Source organism: Charadrius vociferus, unplaced genomic scaffold, assembly GCF_000708025.1.
Source record: "Charadrius vociferus isolate BGI_N301 unplaced genomic scaffold, ASM70802v2 scaffold45, whole genome shotgun sequence".
Classification (NCBI taxonomy): domain Eukaryota; kingdom Metazoa; phylum Chordata; class Aves; order Charadriiformes; family Charadriidae; genus Charadrius; species Charadrius vociferus.
The window spans coordinates 349,029-375,038 of record NW_009648712.1 but is presented as its reverse complement, the minus strand read 5'-3'; the positions used below and the strand labels follow the sequence as shown (position 1 = coordinate 375,038).

Below are 26,010 nucleotides of genomic sequence, written 5' to 3'. Positions count from 1 at the left end.
TTCCATGCCTCTACAACACCAATAACGTCACCTTCACATCTAAGGCTAACGTCCAGGCAGATTCACAAATGCCTGCAGTTTGGGCAATGTTTTCAGTTTAGTTTAATATTCCCTGTAACAATGCCAGGAGGATCTTTGCGGTTGGGGCAGAGACTCTTTTCCATTGCACGCTTACCACACTACCTGGGACACTTTTCAATAGCTGTCTATGTCCCTGATTCCTGAGCTGCAGGAACCAAGACATAAAACTGCGGTTCTCTGTGCAAATTGCAAAATGTGCAGAAAGGCACCAATATTTGTCTTCTGAACTTCTGGAAAAGGCACAAAGATGCTGAAGAATGATTTTCAATAACAGTTCAGAGTTGGCTGATAGCAGAACAGGAGAAGGCATTTCCCAGTGCGAGGTGACAGACAGTCCAAGAAAGCTGTGACCATACATGAACTTTGACGGGCAGTAGTTAGCAACAGGACAGCAGACAGTTTAGCAGTAAAGATAATGAAAGTTCAGGGCATGAAAGGACACATAAATCCCTATATCTGGGAAATATTAGTTTCCCCTTGCAATTCTTTCTCCTTTTCTTTTTCTCCTGACAATCAGATAAAGTGTATGAAGCCAGTAGTCTGCAAGGGGAAGGCAATCACTGCTCTGCAGTCCCCAGAAGGGGAAATTCAGTCACTGCTTATGGAGAATTACAGCTCTGAGCCAATTACTGCAGACTTTGTACGCACCACACACTTGCTTCCTTATCCTATTTATATAGGAAAGTATTTCAAAATTAAATTATCCAACTGTTTTCAGACCTCTTTCTGGTGTGCTTTTAATAAAACAGAAGAACGGACGTGTTTAACTTTTTTACTTTTGAAATTTTGGTCATTCATACTCAGCCACTTTAGACCAAACTATGAGGGTCCAAGGGCATGGATAAACTTTGTAGACATGCCTTTCACAGACATTTTGAGTTGCGGGGGCCTTGTTAAAAGAAGCGAGTAATTTTGTCATCTATTGCAGATAGAAGTTGTTCCAGACACTGTCCTCCAGCAGCAAACTTGGGCATCAAAGGACTTCTGGTCCAGTGGTGCCCTCACAAGCCTGATGAATAAATCAACTCGATATAGCCCGGCAGGGCACTACCTCTGTAATTATTTTCTTCTGACTTTTTTCTCACTTCATAAAATAACAGGTGAGAAAAATCTTTCGTCCAAAAGCAAACCAAGACACAGAGATACATAGCAAAAGTGACAGTGAGAAAGCTGGGCAGCTGCTTCATTACAGAATAGCAAACTACCAACATTTGACTGACATTCTCACAGCAAAAAGCAAACAAGCTCTGGCTACTAACATTCATTTTTATTGCCTCCTGAATACATCTTTCAGAAATTATAAGCCTCTGATAATTGCTGCTGGATTCTCCCTAAGAAACAGATTAGATGGGCAAGTGCAACAGAAACAGGAGTGATATTAAATTCCATGGTGTTCTTACTTTCCTTTTGTCTAGGTTTGCTCCTTCTGGGTGACTACGGTTTCAGTGTAGCATACATGGAGAATTTCATTAAAGAGGACCAATGGAAGCAAACCTTCCCCTGCCCAGCACACATACTCTGATTTCAGTTTTAGAAGCTTGTGTGATTACTGCAGGAAGCAGCTATACAGAAGAACAAATCTTGGTTCTTCTTCATTCTTAAACTCTGTTTGATTATATCTGGTAAATAGTGTGCCCTTAAGTCATTTAATAATTCAGCTTTTCCACTTTGAAATAATGTTACTAATGTATGAAATGTATCCCGCATAAAAATATTCAAAATTATTTACAAATATTTACCACCCGCATCTTCAATAATATTCTTTTACAAGGATAGTTTAATTGCCATGTGTCCATCTAACTTCACTTATTTTTCTGATTTAAATGCTAGGCTACTCCAGTAGTGAATTTCTGGGTTTTTTGGAAACAGGTGGCTGTTAAACTAAGTTCTGGTTGAGAGGATAGTATTAATCAATATATTGCAATTTGCAAGACACTTAAGACTCGAATCCCCCATTAAATCCAAATCTATCCTCACAAGACACTAATTATGGAAATGGATTCATATATTTCAATGATATTAGTTACCCATCCACATCTGCCTCAGACAGACAAATGAAAAAATACTGCTGCGAGTTAAACATGGAGCTGTTAGGCACAAGAGAAGGTAGATTCAGCACTGCAGGCTACCACCTATTACAACAGAATTTCATGACTACATAGTTATAATTGTTCCATACCTGATAAATAATTTTCAAATACAATCATGGAATAGAAACATAAAAATCAGAAGTTAGTTGTAACTTTTCGGGATTAAAACCTCTGAGTTTTACATTGATTACAGTCCCTGACCAATCAAATATTAATTTGGAGTCACTAAACTATACCCTCCATCATTTTACATGATGTTAATTTGTGTAATAAAACATACAGCAAGCACAGCAATATCTGTCAAGAGTATTTGCAAAAATAAGTCATTCAATTTCAACAATTTTGTTACAGTACAAAATGTTGTCCTATTACCATACCTATAATAAATAATAACCTTTGCACAAGGATTTGAAAAAAAATGACATGACAGTCATGTGGATTAATAACTCTTGGGGTATCTGACAGGAGAATAATATCTAAGGTAAGCAAAGCCTTCTGGAGCCTTCCTTTACAAACTACAGTCATGCACTGAAGACAGTGCAAAGTTCAGCAAAGCCAGCTGGAAGGCTCCTGTGAGCTTCAGGAAGGATCGATCAGACCATGACAAAAGCATCTCAGTCAAACATAAATAGAGCTCACATTCATTCGATATTGGTACATCACTGGTTTAAAAGATAAAGAGGTTTTCTGTCTTCTGAAAAAGAACATCTGCGTTGAAAGTGAGATGTAAAAACCCTTACAAGTAGACAAATCAAAATGGATCTTCACCAGGCTATTGGGTCACATACCTATAACCCATGGCCCTCAGTTCCCGTCAGATTTAAAGTGTCTGTTCAAAATCATGAGGCACTTTCCTGTTTAAATTGCTAAGGCTTTACTTTTAGCACTGTTATAACGTGGGTGGTTTAGGGGGACATCATTTCCTTCACAGGAAAGATCTGCTACGGCTCGAACCTCCTAACAAAAAAAAAAAAAAGTGACCTTGACTGACAACGGGCATGCACAATTTCAAACTAAAAGGCAAATATTTGACAAGGTTATAATACACTCAAATAAACCTCTCAAAATTAATATCATGTGCAGCCTTAACAGTGGCAGGACTCTGCTGTAATGAATGTATCTATCCATTTCTTCAGGCCTCACGAGCATGGTGGGCCTGGGGTAGGGGTGCTGGTCTCAAGCTGAGGTCTCACCTGGGGCTGAGGTCTGATGTACAACCAAGGGTGAGCATTCGCACACCCAGTGGGTGTCCGTGACAAAGATACGGGGGGCTCTAACACAAACACAAGCGCGGAATCTGACATGTCAACCTTAATTTTGCTACAATTTCTTAACAAAAGAGATTATATGTCAGGACACTGAGCTGTTTTCTGCTGACCTCAACTGTACCAGTGCAATGAAAGATTCAGTCTCTCTCTGTCAACATGTTGTTAGACTGCACGGCCCTTGGTCTATCTGGTTGCAGGTCTTAAAATGGGCTATTACAAACTACTTAATTTGTTTCCCATGGTTCACTCTATGATCACCTCACTGGCTGAGGCAGATTTGAGCTTTCATTTAACGGAAATAAAAAGAAACAAATAAAATAAATAAATAAATAAACACAAAAAGGAAATGTCTACATTTTCTGTCTCTAAAGTGAAATTCTCTACAGTGATTTGATGTTGTTGAGCTTCCTGGTCAAAGAATGGAATTTCCCTGAGGTATTCCTAGTGCTTATTCTGAGCACAACAAGAGATGCTATGGGGAAGAAGGAAATTCTCTAAATAAATCTTTGCAGAAGCCCCAAGTGTCCAGAACACAAACTGAAATGGCCTTAGCCACTTTTTCCTCCACATACCTTCTCATACAGTCCCTTTCCAAAGTTAGGGGTAGAGCAGTAGGAGAACCCCCGGGAACTTCTTGGTGGAAAGCCCTTCTGGTTTAGCAGGCATGAAAGAAGCCAAAACTTGGGCCTTCTGCAGCCAATGATCATTTGAAAACTCCACCCCAAAGGCTTCACTGTTTTAAGACTTCACCCAGGGAAATCAAAAGTAAATAGGGAATGAAGGTGAAAGGCACGCTTCACTGGCTGGGCAGTTTTGGAAGAGATTCTAAGCACTCCTTCAAATACTTGATGGTGCTGCTGGCACCAAAATCTTCTTGCTTTATTCTCATGTTGCTTTGTGCCTAGGAGGGTGAACGTTCAGCTTCAGGACAAATATCATCTGACTTATGAGATTCTTTGTCTTCCAAACAAAGCTTTAGCTTTTTTTTTTTTTCCTGAAGAATTTCAGCCTGATGGATATTGGCAGTGGAAGGCATGTTAAATAATGCATGAAGAAAGGGGTGGACACAAGAATTGTCAGTTTTCCTTTTTATACCCTTTTCCCCTGCAGCCTTTGAAACATATTTTATGCACTTGCTTTATAATTCATACAAATATATAGAGGCTAACCCTGCTCATTAGGCTCTGATGAATATACTGTGCAAATTCATACATAAAGCAGATGTAACCCTCAGGGCATTGGCACATGCCCAGATGTAAAAGAGGTACCACCGTGTCATGCAGCATTTTGTTGTTTCCGGCAATCCCCCTGAATTTAAGTCAGAAATGAAACTAAATGGAATAAACAAAGGCCACATTTTACACTGCTTTACACCAAAAGTACAAGCACAGATCAGCATCCTCTCTCTAACCTTGTGGGATTTTTAGCTGTCTCCTGAGTAAATAAAGCTGCTGTTGCTATTGTTCCTTCTCTTAAAAAATATCCACAGCTCTGTCAATTATTTGGAAGTGGTGGTGTAGTAAGACATTACCTCAAAACACTGACTCCATATGTACAACAAACGCCCTTTATTTCAAACACATATACATTTCTATTGCTTGCTCAGAGCTACACTGTGACTAAAACAAATGGATGATCACATTGAGGAAATCTTCTCTCTAGTCATACATCTTGGCATCATATACTTTGACAAAGAAAATACCTTAGCTTACTAAGAACCTGCCATAACACTAATGTCAATATGGAACCGCAGAGAAGTATCTTAAAATATTTGCTCTGGCAGGATGCAAAGCCAACTAAAATCATTGGAAATATTTTCACAGTCTTTCCTGAACTTAGTCCTTTAATGCCTTCCAGCAGTCACAGGCTATCATGTATTGACACACCCAGCTAAATAAAGTTGAATATTTGTGCAAGAACAAAAAAATACTTTCAAAGAACAGTTTCTACTAAAAATTTAGTATTAATATTTTACCACTAGGTTAAAACACCAGAGAAAACAGCATATTATAACCCTGAATCATGACATAAGAAATCCATTAAAATCCTAATTAAAGTGCATTCTGCATAACAGCAAGTCTTGGCAGTGCAAGTCATCTACCGAACAATATGAAACGCATTTGAGATTTGGAAAAAGCACGTGCATTTCTCTTTTTAAAAAAGATAAAATTCAGCTCAAGAGACAAGGAAGTTTAATAGCATTTGACTTGCCCAACATTTTAAGTTTGCCTCAAATTATGCATTCATCATATAATCTGGTCCTTATAAATGTTATTATTTATCACACCCAAAGCTATTTGGCTCTAAAGCTTGGGATCACAGTAAACTGGTACCATACAGACATAAAGAAGCTACAGCTTTTTCCAGAAGGGCTTAACACTTGTAGCTCTGATACAACAAATGCTCGCTACCATAGTCTCTTTGGTATTAATAATTTATTACACTTAATGAGACTTCTAACATGCAGAAAATTAGACAAGTCATTATGTCTTCAAACGATCATTTCCTGCCAGGCAAAAGTAAGAAAGCGGCAGACACAAGATAGAGGAATGATCATTCTGGCTTAGATAAACAGCTCACTAATTCTTTTTTTAAGGGTATGAATTAATCACCTCCAGTTACCTCTTACAAAGCCATTGTTACTTATTTTTTACATATAACTGTACGTCTCAAATCTTTTTTTCAAGTGTTGTACATCTGTCAATTAACATTAATGTGATTCAAGGCTCTGTTAAGGTCTGTTTGTTTGATAGGCTTTTTAAAAGATTAAAGTAGTTAATTTCCTCTGAGGTTGCTCCTCAGCACCGAGCCTAACTTCAAATCAGTAAAACCACTCTTCTCTCTCTTAAAACATCCTTCATTCATCTCTTTGTCGGCAGCAATTCAATTTCCTTTAGACAAATATTTGTATTTCTTTGACACCGTGACAGCCAGTTCCCACAGCAGTAAAAATATTGTCCTTCTCCTCTTCCACTGCTTCTTCCCTTCCATCTGATCTCATGTGCACTAGACTGGACCTAAACTTAAAGGATCTTCACCAAAAGGGACTGCCCCAGACATCTTTCCTGGGTAAGGTTGATGGGTTCAGATTAAAACCTCAGATTCAGACACACTCAGAAAATTGCTCTTGCTTGAGCCAGCTCATCTCACTCACACATAATCAGAAGAGTAAGTGGTTCTTGCCATGTTCGAAGGGTTATTTCACCCTTGTGAAGAAATTTTAAGAACAAGGAGACTGAAATATCCTACCAGAGTCAACACCTGTTCCTAAACCTTGAGCCTCTGTGGATATAAGCATGAACATAAATTTTCTTCTGGCTCCAACAGCAGATGCTGCTAAAGGCTGGCAAAGGAGCAAGCAAGCACTCTCTTGACTTCAGATCTCTCTTCCTCTGAAAAACAGCGAAGTGGAGATATTCAAACTATTGACAAAGCTGAAATGCAAAACCTTCCAGAACATCTCAAAAGCAGCAAATTACCCTTGCAGGAGAGATCTGGAAAAGATGTCAGCAAAGGACGCTGCGGGTGCTAACTTCAATGGTTTTGTAAATATACTCCCATATTCATCTACACACAGACTAAATCAGCCTGTGCACTTGTTGTGTTGTCTGGGTTTGGTTTTAGTTTTATTTTAGAGTGAAGCATATTCATATATTCAATAAACGAGACAAAAGGAAGCCATGAGAAAAACAGGAAGATGTTAAACCAGGGCTGAGGTCAGCAAAGTACAGATGGCAATGTAAGAGGGTAGGCTAGTCTTCCAAATAATAGGATATAGATTTACACTGGGAAAACTGAGTCTGGTGGCATTAAATAAAGTAGATGGATATAAGACTCAAGTGCATGGATCTTAGATTTTTGGCCCTTTCTCATCCTCAAAAGAGATTAATTTTCAGGATCTTATCTGCTTTCTACTTTTCCACTCAAGTATCTACATCCCACCTCTTCTTTACGATGTGGAATCAGTCTACACAAAAGGAGAAAAGTGGGAGCAGAAAATAGTCGCTGCCCACAGTAGAGACTAAATACTGCCTCAGAACTGGCCACTATTTCCTTAATGGACCTTGGAGGAAGAGACTGCAACGAAGATACAAGATCCAGCTGGTTTGTTTCAGCATCTTACAGTGCTCCAAGACAACACAATTTAGAGCATGTGCAAAATTAGGGCAGACCTAATCAGTCACCAACTTTTGCCATATTTTGTGACCAGCATGGAATCAGTGTTCCATCTTTTTTTCTTTTTTTTTTTTTTTTTTTTTTTTTGGGGGGGGGGGGGGGAGCATCTGGGATGTTTTTCGTGTGTTATGTTTTTTTTTAACTCCTGCATTTGCAATGTACCAGAAAGAATGCAAGCGTCAGTTCTTCTTGCGGTGTCTTCCGCATTTATCTTAATAACCATACATTACTCTGGAGCAGCAAAAAAATGTGCCCTTGTTTCTGTCAGAAATATTGCATTTAGTATGCAAAGTTGTTTTTAATCTTCAGATTGGTCTGCATATGTATAGATAGTGCCTTACAGCATTGTTTTTGCAGCCTTAATGGGGAAAATGTACGCACGGGGGCAAAGTAATTGGATTTCAGCTGAGAAGCAGCATTTGAATGAAATCAATAAAGATTCTGTCATCTAATATTTTAAGTTTGGTACAATGTGTATACTGCAGGTCAGTGTAAATTCATTAAAAAGATCAATGCGATGGAATTTGTCTTGGGTGCCTTGAAATATCCTAGGGTGACTTGAGAGGAAGTTGCCAAGGAAACAAGAGATGCAACTCAGAAAAACATTTAGGTGTTTTAAGTTGATGGCTGAATTCTACTCAGTTTATACGATATTATAATATAGCAAGTCGTCATGGAAACACAATTCAACAAATGGTTAATGAATAGCCAAGCTGGGCAATTACTGCAGGTGGCTGTGTCAAAACAGTTTGGGCTAGAACACCCTTAAAAATGTGAACTCTCCACAGGTTCTTGGTGGTTGGTTTTTTTACCCCAGATAAAAAGAGCAAATGGTGCTCAGGTACCAAAATGGCAGATGCATTAGCAAAACTATTAACAGCTAGACATCTTTATAGGTGGGTTAATTTTGGATATTATAAATCATAACTCCTTAACTAGCATTTAGAAGCTCTGCTATAGGTAATAAACCTGCTTTGAATTACAAATATACTTCTTTTGTATTATTGTTCATATTAAATGAAACACTTTAATTAGAAATACTTTAAAAACTTAATTTGTTTCTTGGTCGGTGTCTTCTCTCTGCCAAAGGCTTTTTGTTTGCAGTGTTTTGGTTTTGCTTTCTCTGGGTTTTAGTCCCACATCTACTTTTCTTCAATAATAAATCCTTGCTCAAGTTATTTTAATTTCTGCAACAGAACATCACAGTGATTTTCCAGCATCATGCAGGCATCAATATTTTTCTTCCTTTATTGTTCTGTTTCAGCTCCTCAATTTCCTCTCCTATTAGGTATGAGGCAGTTCTTAGCTTCTGTGCAGTGCTTTAGGGTCTCAACAATAATGTGAAAACTTATAACTTTCTATCAAATTCAAAGAAAAAATCCAAGAACATATACAGTAATATGCAATCCATTTTCTTTTTTAATGTATTAAAGGAAACCATGACATTGGCACTCTCAGGGAGATTCGCTGATACAGACATTATAACTGAAGATGTAGAGGGTGTGCTTTCATTCTCTTAGATACAGACAAACTACATCTAACGTATAGATAAGATAGAGAAGGTAACACTTCTGCCTGGAAATTCCTTTCCCAAAGCTACTCATGATTTATAATAGTTTTACTTCCCCAATGAAATCCCATTTTTAGCCCTCAAATGCTCATTCCAGGGAAGTTTTTCTTATCTAACATTCATCCTAAGAACATCCTGCTATTTAATTTGCTTAAAAGCTCCTGGCCATTATGTTCTAGGATCACCCTGTCGCTTGTTAAAAATAACAGCTTTTTGAGATGTTTCACAAACATTTTTGTCTCCCTTGAACAGAGGAATTAAGATGCCAAATACTGTATAACAGCATTTGTAGCTACCTCATCATTTTAAGTTATAGCTACTGTTATAAATTTCATATCGTGTCATTTCCCCCAGCTCCACACACACACACAAATTGTACTTTTCCAAGCGCAATGTCCTTGCACATTAGAAAGGGCTGAAGAAATACTGCGCACTTTCAATGAGTTTTAGCTTTTTCCTGAAAATACAAAGGCATTCCCTTTGGCCCTTCTACCCCCTCCTTCCCATTGCCCCCAAAAAATGCTACCAGTAGTGTTTACAGGAGCATCTCTCAGCAAATGGGCTTTGCTGTAGGCTGGATGGGAGGGACTGGATACAGCCGCTCACCTGCATTGCTGCCTCTCTGGGCCAGCAGACACAGGTTGGCGGAGTGTCCACGCACCCTGTGGTCCTCTCTGCCCTCTGCCAGCTCCCCCAGGCTGCTCTTCATCCAGTGCAACGTTGGCTGCCGCTGCACTGATGGCCAACAGAAAAGAAAAAAAAAAAAATAGGAAATCCAGTCCAGAAATGCAAAATCTTCTAGCGCAGCGAGACCTCTGCAGTTTCATGTATTTGAACCTTAACAAAGAAATGTAAGATGGAGTGTTACTTTCACGTTCATCTTCACATCATCCTCACCCAGTCCAGGTGGGTGCTTGGGTAGAAGAAAAAGGAGAATCTACCTCTCACGATTTTATTAAAAGTCTTGAAATTTCAGCACTTCCCCAGACCTTTGAACAATGTTTTCCAGGAGAATCTCAGCTTTTATATGTTTCTAGACTTCATGGTCATGGAGAAAAGGTGTTTAAAAGGTTTAGAAAGAGAGGACAAAGAAACCAACCCCTGTATGTAATTTTTTGTATGGTTTTTTTTTCATATCTCTGTATTTTTGAGAGGCTTAAATAATACATGAATGATTGGGACCGGTGAAGAATCACGACTCTAAATGTGAACCATTTTTAAGCAGTAATGCATGCCCTTGGAAACCACACACAATTTATTTTACCTTTATTCCTCCTAGTAGAAAAACTAAATAGAAGAGGATTTCACTGAGCACCAGATGCTGTCCCTGAGCTACGAAGGGTACAGTAAGATAGAAACAAGCAAAAAAAATTCATTGTCATTTGCAACTTTGTAGCTCATCCTCCCTTGCCCGTAAATGTGTTTCGCAACCTGTATGATTTTGTAGTTGTACAGCTTTGTGCTAAGGATAATAAAATAACCTTGAATTGTGCTTCATAGCAACACAGTCAATTAACTACTTACATACGGACAAATACTTGAATATATTGTATTACATCTGGATGCTGTGTTTTACTTCTCTCGTGTACTGCATTCAATTAACTCAAGGCTGTTGCTAGTTCCTGAGCATGCTGCAGAATAAAGTCCTTTAGAGAAAGGGCATTTGCCTCTTGTGCGTCAACGTATTCAGACTTTCAACTTGAATGAATCCTCTGAAAGTTTGATTTCAACATTATTAGTGCTAGAAAGTCTCTTTTTAAGGCCTGTTGTAGTTTAAGGCAGCTGAGGAAGCAGATCAGGCCCTGGCTCACTGCTCATTGCCCAAGGATGGTGCAGTCAGCTGGATAAAGGCAAAAATGCTACTTTTTGTTTTCCATGTTTGTTATGAAGTCAAATGCCAGATGTTCTCTGTTTTTTTATAGAATTTATTAGAAGTTATTAACTTCTTGAGATCTTAATTAAAGGGGCATGGGAATAAGAAACGTTAAAGTTTTTTTCTTTGTTTTCTCAACTATTTGCATTAACTAAATAACAAGGGAAAAAAAAGCTCAGTTGTAAAAGCAGTATTTGCCCAGCAACTGATTTTACTTGATGATATGCAAATACAAGCTGAAGACATATTGAAGCCCTGCAAATCCATATTGTTATGCTACTTTAATAATTGCCTGTCCATCTCAAATGCTCATATAGGTTAGCACTTATGCAAGAATTACTGGCTTCATTGGGGCTTCTTGTGTACTTTGCAATCACCAGTGCTACTAGATTCACTCAGGGATAACAAATTGTGCTTAACCTAACTAATAGGACAAGCATTTCAGATTTTGACTACTCACAAAAGGCTATTTGCATCCCTCTAAAAACATTCACGCTGAAATATGCATAGAAATCTAATGCATGTACCTGTGAAATTTGCAGCAGGTCTGTAAAGGAAAATTAAAAACTCCTCAAATGATTCCTTATGAATGGTCTTTCCAACTGTAAATGTGAAAACTAAACCTTAAAAAAAGTCAACAGTCCTTTTCCCATTAATGTAACTTTCAAAATGAACAGGTTTGTGAGCTTTTTGTTCTTGAAAAACGTAGCTGAACCAACTAAAGAGGCCAGAGCTCTCTTCCCAGGAGAAGTCTGTTAAATAATAAATATAAAAACCAATAACTTTCAGGCACTTCAAACCAGCTACAAAATACAGAAAACTCACAGTAGTTAGTCTGTGTATCAGAACCAGGAATTCAGGCCATTTTATTCATTTGTACAACTCAGAGCAGTTTGTTTTTCACTGAAGTGCTGTTCACACAAAGCATCCACAGCAGAGAAACATTTTAAACATCTTGTGTATGGAACTTCCCATTAGGAAACACAGTTTGTGACACGGCAATTAAACAAAAAAGAAATTAAAGCTATATATGACCCTCTCAAAAGAGGAGCAAAGGAGGGTTTTGCCTTCCAGTGCTTTGGGGAAAATCCTCCTGTTGCTTACATGCTCCGTCAGAATTTTTCAACTTTCTTCTAATCTGCAGACCTCCCTGCATCTTCCCACTACAGTCTCATGGGGAAACTTAAACCTGTGGCCAAAAGGCCTAGCAGGGATCGAGCAAGAAAAGGCCCATCAAAGGCTACAGGTCGGGACAGAGAATCCAATCAGGTTAGCATCGAGATGACCGTCTTGCACTACAGGACATGAGCGTGCACACCCGTGAGCTAAGTCTGCAGCAAAGTCATTATGGTCTGGCTCCGGTGAATGGCGGTGGAGGGGGAGCGCAGAGGCTGTTAAATGCCGGTTGTCACTCACTGGCGGGCTGCAGCCTCCGGGGTGGACACCTCCAGCAATGGCACCAGCTTCTCCTCTGGTTGAAAAATCAGAGCACCTGGTCTCAAACCCACCTGGTGCGGGGCCTGATGACCCCACTGGTGGCATCCTTTATCCCAGGAGGAGAAATCCCAACATTTTTCATTCTCTCCCAGCCCTTTGCAGCCATTCCCTGAGCTGGACTGGGCCTGGCACGGCTGCGTTGCCGAGGCAGATATTCAAAGACCGCCTTTCAGCAGCACCTTGGCTTTAGCCTGTGCACCCCGCTGGGCCAGCAGACACCTGTTCAGAGCTCAGGTAAGTCCAGGTGAAAAGTTTAAGTGTGCTGCTGACAGAGAGATTTGTATTAAAATGTGAGTGGGAGCCTGAGCTAAGCCTGCAGTGGAGACGTTCTCAGTCTAGCTGATCCGTCACAGGAGTGGCAGATCCAACGTGCATTGATGTGCATTTACTGTCCTAAATCACACTGTTGCTAGTGTCAGGAAAGACAGACAAACAAAGCAGAGGGAAAATACTGGGTAAGGACAAAATGCAGTGATTGAAAATACATATGTACATCCATAAACATATATGCATATCCCACATGTACACTCATAACATAATTGCATTTCCCCTGATAACACCTTCAGTGAGATGGTTCGATTTCAGCAATAAAATATAGCTCCAGTTCCTTGGGTATGTCATGGATTTCGAGGGCTGTAGTTTCTAACTACCAGTTGATAGCTTGGGGTCGAAAGAATTACCGTCGTTCATTTCACTGAGAGTAACCATGGTATGCAAAGCCGCTGATTTAAATGATAACCTAAACCAGGGCCAGAAGTGAGAGAGAACCTCTCCGCTCCCTCCTGCCTCTACTTACTTCCCACTCCTCGGTGCTGGATTCCTTAACCTTTGCCACAACTTGCTGGTAAATAGTCTGGGCTAAAATTAGATATATAGCAAAGGGTAGGTGTTTCCATCTGCTGCATGTTGTTAATTCTTGATGGCCTGATAACATCTATTTTTTATGTTCTTTATTAGCTTTCTGTGGAGGATAATAGAGGGATAGGCCTCTAGTGCCACCATCAGTGGTTTTCCGTATTTGCTGCTTTTCTTCAGTTGACAGCCAGCTTTGCCACAACAGAGGGCTTTTAGAAGAACATGCTAGAGGTAAGACAGGAGACCATGGATACTTGTCTTGAGCACACAGTAATAGAACTGGCAGTGGCATCTGGATCTGCTTTCAGCTCATTTGGTAACCAGTACATCTTCTTTTATGCAACTGTGGACCATTTTATATGCTGTGATCTTTTTATTCTTGTTGTAAGCAATAGTCAGATTAGAACTGAGCAATAATAGGCTGTCCACACATCTTTGTTCTCTGGCAAGACAAAACCTCTCCCGGATACTGAGCACATTCAAAAACCTCTGCACACTGCAAATAAAAGCTTAGACTGATGGCTATATTACCTGTTAAGCAAAATAAAGCTCTCAAGCAAAATAAGTATTATTCCGTTGTATTAGTTGGCTGAGGAAGTACCAACTGTACCTGCTGAGCATTTTTATTGTTTAGAGCTAAAGAAATACAATACTCTTGTCCCAGTTGGATTTTCAAGAGTCAGATAACCATGTTTTGTGACATTCAAAATCACATGAAAGCACAAATAAATCTCAAGCATGACATAAGACCAATTGCTGTGACCACCGCAATGTACCAGAACACTGTCTAATAGAACGCCATCCCTTTAAATCACATTATTTTAGACATTATCCTTCATTGCAGTGTTTTGAAACCATCACTTCTGCTTTTTCTCATCTTCTTCTGGACCCTCCATTTTCATTCTTCACCTGCAATCATGCTCCCAAAGATGGAGTAAGTAAACCAGAAAAGTGACTTAGCATACATGACACTGAGCCTCTTACTCAGTAATGAGCATGTGAAAGGTGGTTCTTTAAAAACAACAGCTGAAGGCCTGAGTTGCCTTTCTGATCTTTTCTGCTATACACGGCTAAGCATTTTGCATCATGCAGGGCTGAGTATACAGCCAACATAAATTGGGAGGAGAAAATAACCGAGAAATGAGCTCAGACCACACAAGCTAAATAGAATTTTTATCATAAGCAAAATTTTCAAGAAATAAGTGAAAGGTCTTTTAAAAGGTTAGTACTGGAGACTTCTTTTTTTAACACAAGCTTGGTATGCATTATCATTTTTCACTGGGATTCCTAACCTTTATACTGACCCTTTATTTTGGAATTCATGCTTTGAGTAGATTTCTTACTTTTCTCTTGGTGGTCCTCATAAAAGCTCCTTCATTGCATGCAACCGGTCATCTCTTCCTAGACTCCTTGTTGGTCACACGCAACAATTCTCCTTCTTCTCCTAGGCGTTAGAGATTCAGTCTGACATGACCTGTGACGGTTAAGTGCTTCCTCCTCTAATCAACCAGATGATGCAAAAGTCCAGTTCTTTCTCCTGGTGAGCTGCTGTCCCAGCTGGGTGGCTCTGCCATCTTGACCCACCTGCTCAAAGGCCTTCCTAAGAAGGTTTCCTTTTGTCCTTCCAACTGCATGAAATAGCCAACCAACCAAGCACTGCTGTCATCAGGACTGGCAAGTACATTTGTTTTCAGCATCTCTGTGGTGAGTCAGTGAGACAAATGTACTCTTCAGGGCTAGCAAAGTCGTATTGCCTTTTTATGAATAGCTGAGGTATTCGAAACTGCAAAACAACTTCCCAGAGGAGACAAGTGAGCCTCAGCCTGAGACCGCTCAGGCCCTCCAGGAAGACTCGTTGCCTGGAAATGTTAGAAGGTAAGAAATGGCATCAGCAACTGTAAATGTCAAAGAGACTTACTACTCACAAATGATACATTGAAGATCCCCATCCAGTGGGAGAGCTGTATGTGATATTAAGCTCTCCCCAGACACAGAGCTCTGTTAGGTAGAGCTAGAATATTTGTAACCAAAGTAGATAAATGCTTTGGCTGCTTTTAGAAAACCTCCTGGAATATTTGGTCTTTTTCAATCTAAACAAATTTATATCTCAACATGAAGAGGCTATACTAGGACAAGCAGATAAAAGGGAATGTCTGCAGGTAAAAGTGTTACCATAAAAGAAAGAGCATAGCTCCAACACACCGTGTGACCTAGAAGCGAGAATTGCCAGATGTTTAGTTCAATATTTCTAAAACTCTGCTCTATGATGTTTCTAAGGGTCAATAAAAGACATAAAAGATGTTAAAAATGTTAGATAGCAAGAGCAGCTGTAGTTCATTTCTACAGGGGGTGGGATACAAATGCAGATTATAACGTGAGGCTGCAAAGTTCATGAGACGGTGAACTGCAAATACCCTTTATTGCGAGCAGTAGATCAGTTCCTTCAAGGCAAAGGATTAAGTATAAACACATGCGGCCTGTAATTATGATTTAGTTTGATTTCCCTGCAAGACATGGAAGGAGCTACTTCTGATGCAGTTAAAAAGGCTGGGGTCACATGGAAAAAGATGAGTCAAAAAATAGTCGCAGATGGTTTAGAAAATACTACGCCTGCGTTACAGGGAGCTGTCTGTTGTTTTCTACAGTCCGAATAAGCTGAGAAATTCACAGAAGGGATCATCAGTGATGGGGAAAGTGGACACCAGGAACTGTCAGGCAAAGGGCTATGGCTTTGCTCGTGTAAACTAGTGCAATTTAATCAACTTCAGTGAAACTTCCCAACTTCATACCATCTGAGAACGATCACATGTGCCTCCAAGAACTGCTATGCAGAAAGGTGAGGAAGAATAAAGGTCTTGCAAAAAAGAAGTCATCACCTACAGAACCCACCAGGAGAACGAAAACTAAATAATTGTGTCTGGAAATCTCCCTCACATGCGCCCTTCTCTCACAAACACACAAATACATAGAGTATGCGAAAGGGTAAGGACTGTTTGCTAATCCCTGGCTATTGCAAAGGAAGATAAGTAATCCTCTGTAATCAGATCTGTATGAAGCTTCCATTTTTTCATAATAAAACATTCATGTTACAGATGCCCTGACAGATTTTACCATCTTGGCATTTTATTGATTCTTAAATAGGAAAGCTATCATACTTCTGACTGCTTCTCATGAGGACACTAATTAGATTATTTCATCATCTGGTTCATCAAAGCAGGAAATACTTAAGTGTCACAGCTGGTCTCAGACTAAATATCTACTACCAAGATTTTAAATGAAAACTATTACATCTTCACTGGGTAAGCATTTCATAAATGGCTAGACAGTAAAAAATGATGAAGACAACACATACCATCTCACATCTCCAGGCTGCAAAGGGAGTCTTAACTCTACCAGTGCATTTGGATTTATTTTCACTTGCTTTCCCCACTCCTGTCATGCAAAGAGGCTTTGCATAACGATCAGATCTGGAAAACTCAGAGAGCTATTTAGATTTCCAGCAAAGATTTATGACTGAGAATTAAACACTCAGAGGCAAAGTCTTCATTTTAAGTGAATCCCCTGTTATTGATGCAACCTTTCCAAGCAGAGTGCTGACCACTACAGAGGGATCAACTGCAAGGAAGCGCATCCCCCGTGGAGAGGACCAATCCCACTGTCTGATCACTATTCACTGCCCATCATTCCTCTCCAAATTTGTGGGATACCTTCTTCTTTTGCACACACCGCTTTGTACAATAATCAAATCCTACTGTAAAGAAACATGTGTGACAAAGCCAAATATTAAATTTAAAAGAGTTTGTTCACCGTAGTGATTTGGAGTGAAATTGCCAACTATCACCAGCAGAGAGCAAAAGGACTAGGCTTTGGGGGTCTACTTAAGACCTCGGAAAGAGCAGTGTGATAGTGAGTAAATCATTTCCTTTCAATAGCATTCTCATGAAAATCATATGTAAAAGCAGAGTCTTAGTATTAGTATAATACCAAAACCTCAGTAACTTTCTTATGGAATAATATTATCCTGTTTCTCTTACAGACCTATAATGTTATGTAAATGGATATACAAAGCCATTATTATATCAACAAAATGAAATTGTTGTGTAAGACAGTTCCCAGTCTCTGTAAATGAGGCTTTTCAGCACTATGAAAACAGAAAGTTTCCTCCTATAATGTTAGGAGGAATGTTAACATTGTTGATTCCTGTGGCAATTTTACTTTGAGGGTTATCACAATTAACTTTGAAGATCACAGGACCAAAAAAAAAAAAAAAATTAAAAAAAAATGTGTGAGTTGCATCACGCAGTGAAAAATGTAATAATATTTTGATTCCTCTTATGTTCTGCACTTCCTTGACCTTATTAGAAATTTAGAAATCCTTGTAACTTTGCCTGCCTGTTAGTTGGTCAGAAATAGTTTTTTGTAATCTAAACCCTCTTGTTTTTTTTCTAATGAGTTAGGCTGTAGGCCTCATAAAATTTTAGATGGAAGTTTTGACTGGAACACTTTGATGTGGGAAAACGTAATTTTTATGTCAGAACTGCTTCTTTGAAGTTATATGAAGCGATAGATGAACCATGAACCTCAGAAAAGGACACATACTTCCTTTCTGAACTCAGCCTAACTTTTGGAGTGCACAGAGTAATGAAAGATACAAAGGTCACATAGTTAAAACCACACATTGAACAGTTTGAGGGCAGTAACAGTGCCATAAAAATATTTTCAATAAGCTCCCTCCTGAATTAATAGCATATAACTGTTACAAGACAATACTATTAAATAAAACAGTAAAATTTACCCACAAACTTCAGTTAATGATCCTGTAAAATCATGACCTGCATTGCTGATATTTTTAGCTTATTACATTATTAGCAATTCTTTCAGTTTCTAACTTATATATGATAATTTCTGCCTCCTTCAGGTGGATGAGAAAACTATGACATTTTTCTCTTTTTGACCTTCATCTTGCAGTTTGCATGAATAATGCAATTGTTTACCTGGATCTTTGTTTAAGTAAAATATTTTTTAAGAAAGGAAAATATGATAGGGAAAAAAAGGTCAGAAATGAAAATAATATTTTTGTACTTTCTTTAATTGACCTGTAACCAGCAGTGTGCAATGTCCACTGTGCTAACGATGCCAGCCAGGGGAACTGCCCTGACTCTTCCATGTTGAAAAATGTTGCCATCTCCAAAAAGGTTAAGACATGTATCTTTATAGATTGTAAATTCTCAAATGTCTGTATGAGCTAGTCCACAATGGTGGCTTAGAGAGCCATGAGCACTGCAGTGGCACTAGCTGTGGACCAGACTATGAACATGTACAATTCTCACTATTCCACTGCATTTTGGGCATTGGTTTCCACTTTGTCTGTCATTTCCTCTTTACAGTCCCTCATTTTCTCATCCATCAACTGTTAAAGAAATGCTGTTTAAGGAAGGAAAGAGAACAGAAAAAAGAGGAGGTCTAAGACAGATCAAAGTGAGGAATATCCCACCGGTTCCAGGTGCTTATGGCACTGTCAGCTCCACAAGGTTTAATCTGGGGCAAATAGAGGCAATGTTACAGACAAAACGAGAATGTCTGACCTCCTTCTCCCTCAACTGAAGGTGTTGTTTCATTTTTACAAAAGAAAAGGAAAATTGAGTAAGGGTAGCCAATATTCCAAGTAGCCATAAACACTACTGCTATTTTATTTTAAGACAATTTACTTACTGACAGGGGAAAAAAGAAGACAAGCCACTGCATATTGAAGGTCAGGAGGAAAATATCTTACTCAAATATTTGCCTTCATACTATTTTATTAGTAGTACATTAACCATGAATACTATCTCCCTAGCTGATCTGAAAAAATCACCTATATTCAGAGGCAGGGCTCTCATTTCCATTAGGGTCATCAAATGAGGCCTTACTTTGTTCTTTTGTTATCAAACAGTTAGCACTCGAGAACTGATAAATAAAGTTCCAGTTGTGGAAAACAATCCTGCTATGGTACTGTTGTTCTGTTCTGTACTGCTGATTCTTTTCTGTCCTCGTTCCTACAAATTAGCCAACACAAGGATTGATAGAGAAATCACAGGTTTCTCTCACGTGGCTTGCACATTTTTATGTCCTTGTGACAGCAGCCAGTTTCACTATTGCCACAATTTCAAATCCTTAACTCCAAGAATGTGGCAACGTGGTACTTCAGATGCCTCTGTTGCCATGCCCTCCTACATCTGACCACCAGGCTACAAACAGGATTGTAGCTGTTCTCTTCTCAGGTGATCACCATTCAGTTTGGAGTACCCACGATGCCTTCTCCAGCAGCAAAGAGCAGTTGTGGTCGAGCCATAGAAACAGCTTTCTGGGTGAGAAGATTTCCATTTTACTGTTCTGTATGAAGTTCCCTTCTCTCCTTGGGAACAACCTGTAAGAACAACCAGTTTAGGAAAGCTGTCTTGCAGGCGCATCCTCTCCCAAAGGTGTCTAGTTAGGCTGGTCCATGCAAGTTGCTTCTGACAACCAAAATCTCCGCTCACCCCTCCCAGCATGGTGATTTTTAACTATTTAGCAACTGCAGGCTCAAGCTTTTTCAATGCAACAAGGCAGATTTTGTCCCTAAGCAAGACGTGTTCCTAACAACACAAAGGCCATACCTTTATCATATGGGTGGCAGCTTATCTACACCTACCAGTTTCTCTTCCTGATTGTTTTTTCTAACTTCCTGCTATTCCTGAAATAATGTCAGCGTTTAGCTACCACCACTAATGGAAAATACCTAGTCATTTTAGGGAAGGGATTATCTGATGTGGTTCCCTATAACAGCAGAGCCCTTGATTCACACTAGGTCACAGCATGCAGCTCTTCTACTGATACCAGCCCTGATGAAAGTACAGTGGGGCTCCTTCTCACCCTGGGAGTCCTTCCTATGAAGTCAGGGTGCATCCATGGCACACAGCTAGATCAGAGTGGCATTTTTTAGGACTTGCAGCTTAGACATTGGCTCTGTGAAAGAGCAGCTCCTTTCTGTGGCCATGCTCTCAGCAAAAAGCAACCCCCATCCAGGTGAGGATGGAAGAGCTACCCCAGAGGACTGGGATAGCAATGTGCTGCTGCACAAGGACACCTCTAGTCATTACAACCAAAACATGCTACTGTGGCAAAAGTCGCTATGTCAAGCAAGGTCCACTAGACTGTCAGACAATTCGGAACATACCTGCCAGCTAGGACACCACAAGACTTCTTTCAGCAACTTGAACAAACCTCATCCCTTGGCTGTTCTCTAGTCATCTTCCATTCGCTTACTGTTGTGTTCAACCCAAAATAAGCAGTAGGTAAGTCTTAAACGGTGTGTTGAGGTTAACGAACACAATTCTTGGGGCATAGCAGCATTTTCCTCCTGTTATTTTATCACTGCCTATGTAGTCTAGAAATCAATTTTCAAAGTCAACTCTACTGCTGCTGACACCTACCTCAGTTGAAACCTATAAAGAGGTAAGAGCTGCTCACTTACTTCACTTTTTAAATAATGTTTAATCTTGCAAAAGGAACTTTCCTGTTTCCACAGGAGTTCACACCTAGCAATCGCTATTCCGAAAACATACCTTACTGGTATAATTCTTTTTACTTTATAAAAGTTTAAAAATACAAGTAAAGGTCGTATGCTAATTTGACATTTCAAAATCATACTCAAACCTGAAGCTTCATAAAACTAAGTTTGATTATGACACTTGATGTACTCTACATATAGGAATAGCTTAAAATTACTTCTTATTGCTTTATGAACTGAGATTTTTTTTTGCAATAAGAAGTACTTTTAAAAGGCGGTAAGTAGTGGAGGACACCTAGCCAAAGAATTTTTTTACTGTCCTGCTGACGGTAAAAATAACAGCTGATGTACCAAATACATTACTTTCTGAAAATTCTTAAGCACAGTTCTCACTTCACCTAACTGTCAGAAAAAGAATTTAGAACTTAAAAAAACTTCTTTTTTGTCAATGTTGCTTGTAAAATACACACTTCACCTATTATTCCTTGGAATGTGTGAATTTTAACATGCCAAAATAGAAAAGTGTCTTAGGAATGCTGAAGATGTGCATAATACCTAGGGTGCTACTTACCATTATTCACCTCAACATCTCATTACTATCCTGTATTCCTCCATACTTATCTTCTCCCTTGTTCTGTCATTTCTCACCAAGTTTGTAAACTCTCCAGAGCACGTTTCCTGTTTTATACAGGGCTTGACACAACAGAGGACATCCTTCCACCACAGAAGTAATATAGAGCAATTGATATAGATAATATTATTCCTTTATAAAAGGAAATTGGATCTTAAATTGTCCTTTTATATTAGTTGGCTTCACTCATTACCGATTTTTCAGTACACTTTGGATTCTGCCTCAGAGGAATCACCTGACTAACACTGAAAGACCTGATGGCTGGTTGGGGACAGCTTGAGAAGTGTAAGAGGCTATTTAAATTATGAATTAAGCATAACAGGCAAATAATTATGCTTCAAAGATGACCCTGAAACTATCAACTGCGAATACCACTGTGAGGTTTCTGAGTTAGCAACAAACCGAGATATATTGAACCTCCTTCTGAGAAAACCCAATAGTTTCAGGTTGGCTGCAGATGTAGAACACCACTTCTGTCATATTCACAAGGTTTTCTTCCTGGCCAGAGGGCTGGAAAAGTGGCAGAGCAAACAGCTGTACGAGGCACAATTTCGTAACTATTTATGACAGGATCACGTATTATTTAGACCCCAGTCTTCAGCTTTTGATTTCCAGTCCAAGAAGCTTATAGCCTACCCGCACGTGCCATCTACATACAAACCATACTGAGGAGGCTGGACTCCCAGCTGCTGGAATCTGCTGCTCAGCTTCTGAGCACAGCAGGTCAGAAGACAGAGGAAGGGCTGCGACTTGCAAAGGGACTACCACGGAAAAGACACATTAAATAGGCCATCAACTCCTAAACAACTTGAAGAAGGTCATTCCCTTAGAAGTGTTCTGCTCCTTAGCTCGAAGGAGGAGAAAGGTGCTTTTCTGCTCTCTAAGACAGTTCATCCCTTTCCTTTATTTGCAATTAAAAAATAATCTACAGCCATTCATAGCAGCGGATGTGGAACAGACAATACCATCATTTCTTGTGCTGTTTTACAGAGTACAAAGGGAAAGCAAGATACGTACAGCAGTTATGATTTATTCCATGCTTAAGTCTCATACCCTCATTTAGTACTGGATGAGACCATCTTGGGAGGGGAATTCTGGAAACTCAGAAGCTCCGGGTAGGGAATGTCTTTTAAAACTGAAAGCAAATAAAGAACCTTCTTACCCCTTATAGTTGTCGCTAAGGTTGCTTACATACTGACAGTTTAAAGCATAGGCTAAATAGAATCATGCAGCAAGAAGTGTTTTGCGTGGTACCTACCTTTACTGTTACATTATTTACATATTTTGAGTATATGTTTAACTTCTAGTGGGGGTGGGGGGGAAGGCAAAAAGCATTTTCCTTAGTTAACTCTACTGCTCCAATAGGCAAAACATGAAGTTGAACAGTAATACAAAAACTGGGTCTGCAAATTAGACACTGACAAATTTTTATTTTAATTTTTATTACAAAAGTATTAAAAAATAATCTAACATTTAAAGTATAAATTAAAAAAACCTTCGCAGCTCATCAGGCTACCAAAAAACAAATACATGTAAAGATATGCAACGCATTTTGTTCCCCATTACAAGCAGTCAGAACTCAGGAGCTTGCCATCAGGAAAATGCTTGTCCAGCAGCTCTGCCTCTACTGCTGCAAATGAGTAAGGGGCAGAGGCTTCGTTAAATCTCCTTTTTTTTATTTTTCAAAGCAAATTAAGAGCAAAGCACACACAAAGTGTACCATTCTAAAAAAAAAAAAAAAAAAAAAAAAGAAAAAGATCATTTTTATGCAGCTGAAAAATACAGCTCACTGGTAAGGCTTTTTATGTTCCAAGAACATAAGGAAAGAGAATTTCTAAAACACATACTCCATTAAAATTTCAGTTAAACTAATAGCTGCATATGCAGAATTTGTGAAATGTTGAGACTGATCATTTACAATGTATTCAAAGAATGCACAGCACACACAGAAAGATGGAATTGCTGACTGTTTCAAAAGTGTAATTTTACACAGAATGTGGTCAACAGTTCATTTGCCAACTAATACAAGCACCGCTCCTTGTATTTCCTCTGAGGCAGATAGACAGATACAAACATGAAGGAAGATACACTGCCTTCATAATTTTTTTAGTTCAAAATCCACTGGTTTGCAAAAAACAATCTTCATTAAGGAAACATACATAATTCAGAACTGTTTACTTCCATTGCCACTCTTTAAAAATAACACATTATAATACTTTAAAAATAATACAAGTGTAACACTGTAGCACTTATGATGCTCAGACTTGACAGCTGCAGTGAGAATACTTTAAAATATCTTTCTTTTCTTGAGGTTTGAAAAAAACAAGAATGGACTTACACTCTAACATATCTCAAGATCGTCAAAGCAAAGGATGAGCTTGTACGAACGGAGATACCACTGAACAGATATCCTACCACTTCAAGAATTTTAACTGAAGTGCAACCGGCTTTATTTCTGTTATCTTCCAACTGCACCATCAGTAATAAAGGCAAGTTCAAGAGCCTGCTGGGAAGGCGCGGAATTTCAGAATTGAGCTACAAGACCCAACTCAGTTTTCATTCTGCAGAAGAGTGAAATAATCCACGTGCTGAAACTTCAAAACCTCGTTTCCCCAGCTGGTCCAGCCAGGCTGTAGGTTGCGAGCAAACAACTCCAAGCATTCCACATCTGGCTTGATAAACTCTGCCAGAACCGCTGTGCAAGAAAAAAAAAAGATAACAACAGTGACAAAGGTACAAATAACAATAGTAAACAAATAAGATCTCCCCTGTGCTGCTAGTGGATGAAAAACAGAATGTTTCATTAAAAAAGGGAGAGATGACAAATTAATTTCAGGGGTTTCATCAAACACCTGGACTATTTATAGTGAGAAAGTCATTTAAAATAAGTGTCCTTGAGATTCTGAACAATACTGTCAAGGCCTTCAATAGCCTTGATTTATTGGTTTTCATTTAGAGAAAGGGAATGAGGATTTATTTCAGCCTCTACATAAATGAGTTCTGAATTTTTCACTAATATCAACCAAACACTTCCTAAAGGCTCACTTAATTCCTATAAAGCAGGGGTAACTTTTCTAAAAATAAACAAACCCTTTCTTTAATTAAGATTCCGTTCTTTTCCTCCACATCTTAAAGGGGATAAAAGCATTTTTTTGATGACAACTGTTAAAAGGTAAAAAAAGAAACACTGTTAAATAAGCATAGCACTAAAAGGGCTATAAAAATGCAGGAACTTCTTTTTCCACAACAGCAACTTGGCAACTGAAGAAATATTTATACAATTGTGATCTTTCATTCAGTAACATAAATCTCATTTCTTCTATAGTTGGGCATTTTTACTGCTTAAATCCAAATAAACAGACACCTGTCATTAACATCAATTGTGTCACCGATTATGACCGGTATTCTTGGAGTGACATAAAAAGACCTTGCATTTCACCTGTAAAGTATTATTGCAAACAGTTTATTGTTAAACATGTTACTTGTCATACAGAGCCATTTAGTTGGTGGCTGGGTCAAAAAAATTCTTAACTGCATTTCAGAAAATAGCTGCAAGGATATTACATACAAAAACTTGCATGAGAAAAACAAACGTTTAAGGAGTACCCAACACAAAGGAGGCAGAAAGACTGAAAAACATATCTGTACTAAAAATTATCATAGAATGGTTGGAGTTGGAAGGGACCTTAAAGATCTAGTTCCACCCCCAGCTGCCCTGGGCAGGGACACCTCCCACTAGACCAGGTTGCTCAAAGCCCCATCCAGCCTGGCCTTGAACACTTCCAGGGATGGGGCATCCAGCACTAAAATTACATGTGAAGTTTTCATTTTTGTGACTGAGGACAAAAGAAGAAAAACTATGAAGCCATTTCCTTTTCCAAAGGATACCTTGATAATTTTGTTCAAATCTCCCAGTGGTTTCTGAATTTCTGTAGCTTAAAAATACAGCTCATAAATCCAATATTATGTTGCTTGACTCAAGTCTATTTGGATACGATCACTGCAGAAAGTAAAAATACATCCAGTCAGCATACATACATCCAATCAGCATAAGTATGCAGGGAAATGCTTTTTTTTTTCTTTTTGTGCAATCCAAATTCTCACTCTGCATCATGTTTGCCAGTCACAGACTCCCTACGAGATCCCAGCTGATCTTGTCATGGATTGCTCCTACTGCAGAAAGATGAGCATCCACTTGCTACCGAGTCTTAACCAACCCCAGACGCATTTCCTACCTACACGATCACCTCTTCCAAAGCTTCAATCCATGCAAAACTTTTTTGTAAGTATTTTGTAATGGGCGTTTCCAGGCTTTCTTGTATTTTGGCATGGCATATAAGTCTATTCTCCTTCCCCCAATCTTTAACAAATGTCAAATGAATGTCTCAGATGGGTTATCATCAAGGCAGCTTTTAATCTAAAAAATACTGCTACCAGCAGG

At 39.0% G+C, this 26,010-nt stretch overlaps 1 protein-coding gene across 1 annotated transcript in view; it reads right to left on the bottom strand.

The window, feature by feature from the left end:
* Nucleotides 1–24,118: 24,118 nt before the first annotated feature.
* The window catches only part of METTL4 (methyltransferase like 4), a 17,360-nt gene continuing 15,468 nt past the window's right edge, over nt 24,119–26,010 (bottom strand). Inside the window, 1 exon segment of the mRNA XM_009886622.1 lies at nt 24,119–24,264. Coding sequence (XP_009884924.1) covers nt 24,119–24,264 — 146 coding nt within the window.